The sequence below is a fragment of the Diospyros lotus genome, chromosome 9 (genome assembly GCF_014633365.1).
Source record: "Diospyros lotus cultivar Yz01 chromosome 9, ASM1463336v1, whole genome shotgun sequence".
Taxonomy (NCBI): domain Eukaryota; kingdom Viridiplantae; phylum Streptophyta; class Magnoliopsida; order Ericales; family Ebenaceae; genus Diospyros; species Diospyros lotus.
Window position 1 is genome coordinate 16999595 of NC_068346.1, and position 11371 is coordinate 17010965.

At 36.3% G+C, this 11371-nt stretch overlaps 1 protein-coding gene across 1 annotated transcript; it reads right to left on the minus strand.

Annotated features, from left to right (window-relative positions):
- Nucleotides 1–1491: 1491 nt before the first annotated feature.
- On the minus strand, nucleotides 1492–10255 carry LOC127810449 (uncharacterized). The gene is made up of 9 exons (XM_052349951.1): nucleotides 9986–10255; nucleotides 8197–8557; nucleotides 7061–7094; nucleotides 6445–6657; nucleotides 3552–3641; nucleotides 3085–3150; nucleotides 2910–3001; nucleotides 2746–2793; nucleotides 1492–1891 (listed from the first exon to the last, which is right to left on the minus strand). The coding sequence occupies exons 2-9, from the start codon at nucleotides 8517–8519 to the stop codon at nucleotides 1786–1788; spliced, it is 972 nt and encodes a 323-aa protein (XP_052205911.1). The 5' UTR covers nucleotides 8520–8557; nucleotides 9986–10255; the 3' UTR covers nucleotides 1492–1785.
- Nucleotides 10256–11371: the final 1116 nt, after the last annotated feature.

The following is an 11371-nucleotide window of genomic DNA, read 5'->3' on the forward strand; positions in this document are numbered from 1 at the left end:
TAAGACTTATCTCTAATGTACAACAATTTATAATTCAAGTATGAGAGTGTTATTTCTTAAACACAAGAAATTTATTTTGCATCCACAGAAACAGTGTTTCCCTATCAGTCAAATCCAACCAATGCTGTTTTCAAGAATAGCTTAAGTGATGATTCGGCTCTCATGCTAAACATGAGGTCATGGGTTTAAACATTCCCATAGTCTCTTAGTGTTGATATTTTTTTTTTTTTGTAATTTTTTATTTACCAAAAAAATCTAACCGACATCTTTTTATATTTCAATAATATAAATTAGTTTATATTCTTATTTAAAATCTTAAGTTATTATAATAGCATATAATTCATTTAGGAATATTGCAACAAAAATTTGTATGGTCACCCGCCAGTGGGGTCTCCCAAATGGTGCGGGTAAGCCAAACCATGTTAAGTGACTTAAAAAAAAAAAAACAAATGGCATGTTGAGTGGTGATAGTATAATATAATTGACGTCTTCGGATATAGTGCAGTGGTAAATCACTTGAAGTTTTATATGAAATATCAAAGTTTGAATCAGTGCGATGATTTAGAATACAGAATTATTGCTGAAATACAACATTTAATTGAAATGCAACAATAAAGCTAAAGGCAAGCTCCATATAAATTGCCCCGAACGTTCAACTTTTAAATATATATAAACTGTGACCGCATCTGGATTTATCCGAGAGATACATTAGAGAGAAAGATCACCGTTCTTAGAGATTAGTTGGACAAAATTTAGACTCCTCAGGTGAATAAAAATAATAATATAATTAACAAAATCAACCCAACAACTCATCGAAGAAGACGGCACAAAACCATGCCCCCATCCCCATGGAAAATAGCACTTTCAAAAGGGTTTTAGTAATGTTCCTTTTTTTTTTTTTTTTTTCGAAAAAGGTTGACCTTCATCTCAAAACTACAAAATTCTTTTGAGTTATAACTAAGAACTTCACTTTTTGTGGCCTTTGAATGATGTGTCAAGTAGATGCATTATAATGTTTGATGTTTCTATGTAAAGATGGAAATTATTGTTGACATTAGAAGATCTATTAAAAATCAGATCATTTAGTCCCTTTGATTTTGTGTTCTATGTTAAAAAGAAGAAAAAAGAGAGAATTCTCATGGTCAATAAAAAAATAAAATAACGTAAAGATGCACGGGGTAGTCCAAAATTATATTTAACTAGGCATGGCACCGGGACCATGGTCAATTCTATACAGCTCTTTGACACTTTCCCAGCCATAACTTAGCCAGCCACCAACCATAGGTCATTGACTTGGTACCTACTTACGCCACCAACCAATTCACAACAAACCAATGTTTCGGTGGGCTATTAATTAGCCCCACAACTTGCAAGGCATTTGGCCGATCTTGCTTTTACTGCTTCCAAAAATAGCAGCCGTATTGACTTCTCTTAATAAATTAATAAGAAGTTCAAAGGCGACAGTAGTAGCTCATATGTCTCTAGTTATAGTTTTGTTTTTTTTTTTTTTTTTCACTTTTTATTTAACAAACAACACTAAAAGACCATCAACATCCACGACTATGACTCTCCATCCATTCACTCAAAAGTCAGCAGAATGCAGGCAGCCACTGCCACCAAGAAAAAAAGGGAAGAACTTATCAACAAACAGTATGCCAAAGACCATGAAGTTGCATCCCGTACAAATAGGAAAGAATGATTTGCTTCCAGTAGTGCTTCCAGGAAGCATGGTTTAATTAAAGCAGAGTTGTCTCTTTCTTTGCCTCGATGAGATGATTTGTTCTCTCAGCTCGTACCCGGGAATAATCTCGACAAGCAGAAGTGCTTCATCCTTATTATTAGAACGAAGATGCAGTAGCACGGGAGATGCAGTATCCCCACTGCCAAGTACCTGTAAAAGAGGGTAGCAGCAGCAGAAAATGGATTCAATTCATAAACCAGAATACATACTAATAAACGAGACAGGGGAATAGAGGTAGATGCCCTCTCCAGGGGCGATTGGCGAGCATTCAGAATAAAGTTAGCTGAACTTATAAGTAACAAAACCGAGCTCAACCAAAATTCTTAAATACTGTTTTAATTGGAATGACACAAATTAATAAAAATAGCCAATATTAAGAAAGTTTACTAGGAATTTAAGACAATTTAGTTAGCGAGTAATTATTGTTATAGACATCAATTTAAGTTTATTTAGGTGGCAATTTCGTTAATAATCTCAAACCCCCAATCCCAACCCCAACCCAAATACTAGTAATAAAAACCAAACCAAAAACCAAAATTAATCGGTTTGGTTTGAAAATTTGGTTTTAACCGAATAATGCTCACCCCTAGCCTTCACCTTTTGGTAAAGACGTTTCAAATTTGATTTATGGTGTGGAACCACAGTAATTAGCACCTGCTGTGGTGGTTATAATTAATTATTCAACATCCATTACAATGTTCTAGAGGAGCAAACCCATCTTTATTTTGAGTCAGACGAGAAAGTGAACCTAATTCATTTTTATTAGTAATTCACCAGGAAATATAATGTGGATAACTTATTCTAATTGAAGGGCCAAGGTTTCAGTAGTTAAGAACAAGGAAATCATATACTCCCTCTTGTTGCAAAGTAAATATGAATTTCACAGGAACTACCATTTGCTAAAGTGAAGATGAATATGATTGGATACAGAATGTGAGAAACGGACGACTTCAAATTAAATATTCACAACACAAAAATGCATGTATACACGAGGCAATGCATACCAGAGAGGAGCATATGGAGATGATAAGTCAAGAAACGAATATGGCCACCTGCAACAGAGGGGATTTTGTTACAGTAAAGAACAGATGTTATTCATGTGCTGAGGGAGAAGAAAGAATGAATGAAAGAAGGAAAGAGCAGAAGCTAATCAAGAAATTGAACGTACCACATTGAAACACAGGCATGGAGGATCCATTGAAAAATGACAAATACAGCTGTCCATAAAATAAAATACGCTATTCGAAAGAAAGGGAACCTCTGGTAGCAGATGAAACTCTAGTTGGTTAGGAATGACATTTAGAAATTGAAAAGCCACCAAATCACAAGGACTCATAACTCACCAAACTATTTAGAATCACGTCACCAAGGAGGAAAACAGCATTAAGTGAATGCATGGTAACGTCCATCTGCAATTGAAGAACAATTTCTCAACTTTATTCACTAGTATCAAGGAAAGGAAATATATAAATTCAAAGTAGGTAGCTGTTTGGTGCTTCTGCTATATTCTGACACATATCTGCAGAGAGATAAACTTATAAGCAAATGCACTTGTTTTACATTCGGTTCCTGCCATATTGTCCCATCTGAACAATATTTTGGCATATTGATTTACAAGTCAAAATGGATCACTGACTCAAAGCATTATCAATCCAAAGAAAAAGATGTATGCTCAATCAAGTGAGAGGCTATGTCTCTCGATCTCTATTATTCAATTCCTAATAAATTGGTAGGACTCAGCTTTGGCATCCATGTGCATACAACTCTGCTGAAGAAAACAAACAAGCAGGACTAAGGTGCTGAAACTTACAAACTTCAATCGGTATGTATCTGAGGTGAGAAATGGATAAATTATGAACCAAAAGACCATATCAGTAAGCATCACTGCACCTGCACACATCTGTCAGGAAAAAATGAAATAAATTTCAGCATGATACTTCTAATCAAAAAGATAAGAAGACACCACATTTGAAGCCATCATGTTCACAGTTAATATTCAGCCTCAGATAAAAAGCAACAAACTAGCTCCTTTAACATGTTATCTCTCTCAACTTTTAACTTTTTGAGCCCTTCAATCAAAGTGAGAACACTAGACATTTTTCTGGTTTAAATTGATATATTTAATTTTGTTTCTTCTCTCTAAGTAAGGAGATATTTAATAAGTGATCCTGTCGGATCAGGTTATGACATCAAAGGTTGAGCTTGGTATATTAGTACAAAATTATTATCACAATTTTACTTTCCAAGAAACAGGAAATGCAAATTTACTTTGGATGGCAATCTAGCCTTAAGAGTATTGTTTGGATATTGAGGAAAGAGAAAAGGAAAGAACATTACCTATATAGCACATATTATCCCAAATAATCCAAGTTAAAAGGTTGGAATTATTGCAACCATTTCCAAAGGGATGCAAATGGATTAGTTTGGCTCCTGTTGGAAGCTCAGCTGTAACTGTATGAACATAGATTGCTCCATAAAATTAGAACCTAGATTGTCCCCTTGAAGAAGACCCACATCAGCTCCTCCACTGTTCGGGTTTACTTAGCACACGCGACTTGCCACCTTTAATCCCACTGTTAAGGTTAACGTACTAGATGTCTACAAGGCCTTCCACCAGCCCTAGGCATTTGACAAGTTCTGCACCCTCAAATATGTAGTGTAAGCTTGGCCCGTGGCTTCAGTCTACTCTAGAAAGTAGCACAATTATCTTTCGAAGACATATCTTCAATGACAAGTATCGGCATTGCAAATTGCTTGGCAAGGCCTTTACCAATGCCAGTGTCCCTTAGATTATAAAGCATGTCTACCATTGTACTCCATGTTCTTGGGGAAGAATTGTAGGCTTTGTAGGTTAAGGTCCCTATTAAGCTCCTCCTAGGTTTGGATTTGACACTATCCCTGCTACATCTCTTTGTACTTAGTATTGTCACCATAGCTTGGCATCTCCAACCAAGTGCATAGTTGCCATCATCTTCTAGTCCTCCTTGACTGTACAGCATGGAAGTATTGCTCCATATCAAAGATGAAATTCTCAAACTGTTTGGCATCCTAAGCATCTCCATACTCACAGGGTTTGAGCATGCGCATGTGAGGGACCTTGGACATTGTTACTGCCAATGGCCCTACCACACTGCTTTCGCCCATGTTGGCATCTCCCAAGGCTACTAGGTGTGTCAATAGAATGACATAGCGGTTTGCGTCCACTAATTCTTGCAGTAAAATTGTTACCTCAGTTCGAAGTCCTTCAATGTCTACGGGATATGTTGTGCTAGCCTCCCAGATCATGAAGCCTTTTCCTCCAGTCTCAAGGTTATATTAGCAAACTTGTCCATTGACTCTCCAATGCCTTAATTGGTTGGGCTTGGATCACCATCTTGATGTGGTAGAATTTCCTAAAGAACCAAGTTACTAAGAAACACAAACCACCAACTGTGAGCAAGTTGTCAGTTGCTAGGTCGATGCTGTGGCTCTGATACCAAATGTCTTGGGCTGAAGGTCTCAATCACTCTCGTGCAGGACTTAGACTATCTGCTATAATATTGAAGTGGCTAAATCTGCACCTTCTTCCTTCACTTGAGTTTAGAAACATAACCTTGAGGCAAAGAGAGTAAGAGAATGCTCTTTTTAAGCTCTTGAACTTGTTTGATTATAACTAAGGAAGCTACCCCAATTTATAGTTCCTTGACAAAGAACGGTTTTGATCAATCTGATCCCTGAATTTCAATGCATTCTCCCACGTTGTAAGAGATAATTTACAAGTTTATGACAACTCAATTTAAAACTGATGCCTGCTGAAGTTTTCCATGTGGGCATACACAGTATTCTTGCAGTGCTCATGCAAGCTACAATCCCACAGTATTCTTGTAGAGCTCATGCAAGCTACAATTTGCTGGCCTGTGAGGCCTGTGCCATACGGTATTGGTGGAATGCAGACAAGCAAAAGTGGAATAGCATGTGCTCTCAAATGTGGTGAGAGAACAAAATCTATTGATGAAGTTGGTACACAAGGAGTTTACTTTTATTGATAGAGTGGTTTTCTTTAAGCTTTATATGGTTGATGATAATGAATATTATGACCTACATAAATTGGTTATTCGTTAGAGAAATTATTGTATTACAAATAACAATGTAAAAACATGAAACTGAATTAGTCTTATGTGTTGTGCAGTTGGAGAACTTTGTTTGCAATGACGCATTCTTTTTGTTCAGCCCCCCTGAAGATATATCAACTATTAATACTTCAAATAATAGGGTTTAGTAAGAGACCAGTATAAATGGTACCGAGAAAATTTTTACTCTCTCAATGTCAGTATTCCACCATAAAAAGTGTTCTCTGTTTAGTGGTATACAAAATGTGGTTTGAAAATATATTTGTTTCATAGTTTCCACTTTTATTTTCAAGGTTCTTTGTTTCGTTTTGCTCTTTTTGTGTTTGTTTCAGAACTATAGGTCCTCACTTTGGTTTTCGCCATGAAATTCCCAAACAATATCCACCACTTCAATTTTACTTCAAGACAGAGTGTTCAAAAAAGCCGAAGACTGATATTTGAACACAAATCCTAATCAATGCTTTCAAACTGAACTCTCCTAGACATGGGACAATCACCAAAAGGTGTGCTCTTGTGTTCTATCCCTCACTAAAAATAAACAAGAAAATGTAGATTCAGGATATTATTGTTCTCTAACAGTTGGAGAGCACTTGCCTGATAAATAATTTGAAGGGCATAGCCCCATCTTCCAGCAGTTCTATGAACAGAAGGTTCTTCTTCATGGGAATTCATGCTTTTGGATGTATTCAGCATCATAGGATCCACATAATCACCCTGCTCTGTGTGTAAAGCAACAAGATCATCCCTATTGCCACTAACATCATTCCAACATTGGCAACAACCATAAATGGAGAATAAAGATGCAAGCTGCAAAAGAAAATTGAATGCATAAGAACATATATGAATAAATATTTGAAAGTTAAACTCAAAAATCGGCATAAAAGCACAAAAATAAAATAAAAATGAAATATATTAAGTGACTGATGTATCAATGCTTTCGTTCTATCTTATTGCTTGTAGAATTATTCTTATTTTTTGCCAGTCTAGTGGGCGGAGTATGCAGTGGGATATGTCTTTCTACCATAAATGGTTCAACCTGGTGGAAAGCAGGATTTTTATCATTTATGGACACAATATATATATTCAGAAACAAAGGCTGCTTCTCAGTATTCCTGAAGAAACAGAAAAGGAGTCCATCACTCCATCTCTGTCAAAATTGAAAATATAGAGATCGACGCGTGCCAGATGACAATCGGGATGGATAATATACCCCAAAGTATATGGTCACCAAAGTAAATGTCCACCTGCTCATCATCAACAAACATAACAAAAAAATAATCAGTAATTTTGGCAATCTCTGTTACTCAAGGTGATGTAGCACACGACAATTTAATCTAATATCTTTCATATTTACGAAGGTTTACGAAAAAACATAAGTACTTGAAATTACAAGAAGCAAGTCAAACTCAGAAGTTTTGAAATTTGAAGTATGCTGGGACAGGAAACAGTATTAGCATTTATATTTAAATCTTTTAAACTACAACCAGAAAGAACCAGCTTAAGCCAACAATTAAAGTCTAACCAGTGAACATATGCTAATATAGGTGACGAGCCAAAAGATAAGCCCAAGAGAACTAAGATGCACACATCATAATAACATCATGTTCTGCAGAAAGCTGTATTTGCAAGGAAATGTTATATGGATGTGAGCAAGGATGTCAAACAGGTAAGATAGGGTTTTGCAAACAACAAAATCACTTCAAGACTGATACAGTGTGAAATTGCAAGCCAATACTTCCTTGACATGAGGCCAAGTGGACACTTCAGATATGTTTACCAAGAAAGCCTACAAGTAAGCATGGAGCCATGTAAGGCACCTATACCTCAGTACCATAAAGCAGTCATCAAAGGAGGTCACTTGGCCCTGGATGATTACCTGGCATCTCAAGATAATGATAGGTATACCATAATATCTTTTTTGGGCAAGAAAGCATACCATAATATCATCCAAAGGTAGAATAATCAAAGATGAGCGTTATCATGTGCAATAAGGGACATCACAGTCCCAGATTCAATTAACCATGACTACAACACTGCATGTGGGTATACATGCACCACATTGTGAGGTATGATGAACAACTATATATTCTTATGGCACTCTTGACAATGTTCCAATTCTCCTAAGCATTGGAGAACCATCCCGGGGCATCCATGAGCAGTTGTTGTGGTTGCAGATCCAATAATTGTTGTCACAAGGTTCTAGTTGTCAATTGTTCAACTGTTGATCTAGGTCAGATCATATTTATTATTGGTGATTCTCTTGCATCATCAAAGACCTTATAAATCCAGTTTGAATTGAAGTAATTATGAGAATAAATATGAATGTAACGGAGAAGAATAGCTTACTGAGTATAGAAGTAAAATATGCCACCACCATCAAGAACAACATTGGCAATAAGCATCCCTAATAGCACTCCGAAAGCAATGACTCTGTAAGCAAGTAGCCAAGCAGGTCGAAATACTTTCAATGATGTCCTCCAAGCTTCATCTTTGTAGACAGCTCCCACTGTGTCTTGCAAATTACCTCTCCTCTTATCTTTTGATTTTCTGGAACCTTCAAATTTCCATGCTATAATTGCTGAAGCAACCATAGCTGCTAAAAGCCATAGTGCACAAAGGAAGAACCTCCAGTTTAACCAATAACTTGGGTCTGTTGTATCAGTTGTCATGACTGGCTCCCAAATATTGCCTGAGACTTTTGAGGATCCTGTTAAAGATATACAAGGAGTTACAGTTATCAAAACAAAGAAAATCCTTAATGACATGATGTACTTGCAGTAAAAAAAAAATCCTATCTTCTCATAGAATGACTAATTTATTCTCAAATAAGTTAATAATAAGAAACGCCAGATTTACTTCAAACACAGTGCAGCCATGATGGACATTGGTAATCAGGTGTATAATTCTGTCATAAAAATAAAGATGCAAACTAAGAAACATAATATCAAGAGCTTGAAAGCTGAATGCCAATTTACATAGTTCCAGATAAAAGCAGAAAATTAACTGATTATAACCATAGAGGGAAATTGAAGTGGAGTTCCAATGAAGTAGCTTGACCAAACATAAATATCAAACAACGTAAACAAAGTGGCAAATCCTTAATAGACTAAGACCCACTTCTTATGTACCGAAACAAAAGTCAAATGCAAAATAATCGTATTATTGAGAAAAAGCAATTCAATTGAAAGAACTCATCATCATCATCATCAATAAGAAGTTAGGGTTGGTGCCACACAACATTTATAATGTCAATTGACTTCTAAAAGTCACATTGACTATAAAAATCCATGCAAAAGAACAATGTGGTAAAATTTTACACTGGATGCCCTTCCTGATGAAACCCCCTAGCAAGAGGAATAATGAGATAAAGTACTGAAACTATCTTCATATGGAAAAGCTTCATGCAATGGTGATGAATGAAAAGAAAAATTGAATTTCCAAACAAAGAGACACACACAAACATACTTGAAATTTTGGATAATTTACGAGTACAGATCCAGAAAACAGTCCATATAAGTAGACATTTAGGCAACACTTTCTCCAAACAAAAAATCCACAATGCAAAATTCAATCAAAACCTTCAAAAGTCCAGTTAGGCTCACCAGGAAACTATACTTTTTCATACACAAATATCAATGGATGAAAATTAAACAAATAAGCAACCGCATCAAGACCCATTATCCTATCACAAATATGAAACATTACAAACCTAAAAGGCCAACATGAAGGAAATCGGTTTGTCTTCAGGTTTGTATAAATTATTTTTTCTTTTCTATTCTAAATTTTCTGTTGTTTCTGAAGAGTTCAATATTATTTTGACATATTGCACCTAGTGTAAAGTGTAAACAACGGAAATCTAACCATTCTAACTATAAATGGGAATAGAACAACGAAAGAAAACAGAAACAGAAAAGGAACTACATGAACAAAGATCATCGCACTGAAGACTTCGGCACACAGAAGATTACAAGATAGCCACTCTCTCTCTCTCTCTCTCTCTCTCTCTCTCTCTCTCTATCTATCTATCTCTATCTGTCTATATATATATGTGTGTGTGTGTGTGTACAGAAAACCCACGTACTATTGGGGAGAAAGAAGAATCAGATCAAGGGAAAGAAGGTGGCTTTTGAATTACCTCTGCTTTTATGGGGTCAATCTTGAAGCTTTCTTGAACGATTGCCTCCCAAATTCTGTCGAAAGGTAAACTCAGCAGAAGGAACAGCGACAAAACCTTGCACAGTTATTCGTTTCAATCCGCTGGGATGAAGAAGAGCTGAAGACAAGGATGAGAGGGAATTGGAAAGGAAAAGAAGAACCAGTAGCACCACATAACCTCACCAGAACTCGAACTACCAATGGAATTTGACTTTCTCTGCTGAGAGAGAGAGAGAGAGGACGTCTCAAAAAAAAGACTTTTCTACTGGATGAAGAAATATTTGATTATTTTTATGGGAAAAAGTTAATAAGATTTATCATTTTAATGAAATGAAATAAAGTAACGATGATTAAAGTTGGGGGTCCTATTACTAACCAAATTGGAAAAGATTAACGGCCAAATCAGAGGTCTGGGCAAAGGGCAAGAAATCATTTTCCGTACGTACTAATTGGCAAAGGAAGTGATAGAAATTAATAGATATGTTATTTTATATCTTCTCCACGCGATAAAATATGATAAAAATGTTATTTTTAAATTTAAAACTTTCATTTTATCAGCCGTTGTTATATTGTATATTTATTTTTATAATAAATAAATATTATTTATTTATTATAAAAATAAAGCTTAATACATTTTTTAGTTCCTCGACTAATCAAAAAATGGCTTTAAGGATATCAACTAAATTGTGCTCACTATTCATCCTTAGACAAAATAATTTTATACACTTTTAGTCACTAGCTTAACCGATATTAATTAAGACATTAACTTTGTCTCGTCACGCTGCCACGTCACTTCTCAACACTGCTACGTCACCACGCCTTAATGTATTTTTTAGTCCCTGAACTAATGAAAAAAATGATTTTAAGGATATCAACTAAATTATGCTCACTATTCATCTCTGAACAAAATAATTTTATACATTTTTAGTCCCTGCCTTAACCGACGTTAACTTTGCCTCGTCACGTTGCCACGTCACTCATAATATTCACGTCTAGTGTTCATATTTTTATAAAAAAAAAAAGTCTCCATAGTTGGTCTCCCCGACTACAACCATGGGGAGGCTAGGTTCCTCAACCTAGCCGTGGGTGGGACCCAGAACCTAACGGTCAGGCAACTAGCCTCCATGACCATCGATTGTTGGGGGTCGGGGAACCCCAGAACCTTAGTCCCTAACCCCCAGCCATTCCCAAACTGCTGGGTTTAGGGTCCCCGACCCCTAGTCTTTCTGAGGCAACCGGCAATGGCTGAATTGATGACGGGTGCAAAGGCAAGAACGGTCCAAAACGAGGAGAGAGGGAGAAGAGGGAAAAAAGGCTCCCCATGGCCGCCGGCAGCTATGGTTGAGTGTGTGTAGAGATTTTTTTT

Coding starts and splice junctions, on each gene's coding strand:
- LOC127810449 (XM_052349951.1), bottom strand. CDS start 8,519: ATGACAACTGATACAACAGACCCAAGTTATTGGTTAAACTGGAGGTTC. Junction 7,095..8,196: donor ATATTTTACTTCTATACTCA/GTAAGCTATTCT, acceptor GATGATGAGCAG/GTGGACATTTACTTTGGTGA. Junction 2,794..2,909: donor CATGCCTGTGTTTCAATGTG/GTACGTTCAATT, acceptor CCTCTGTTGCAG/GTGGCCATATTCGTTTCTTG.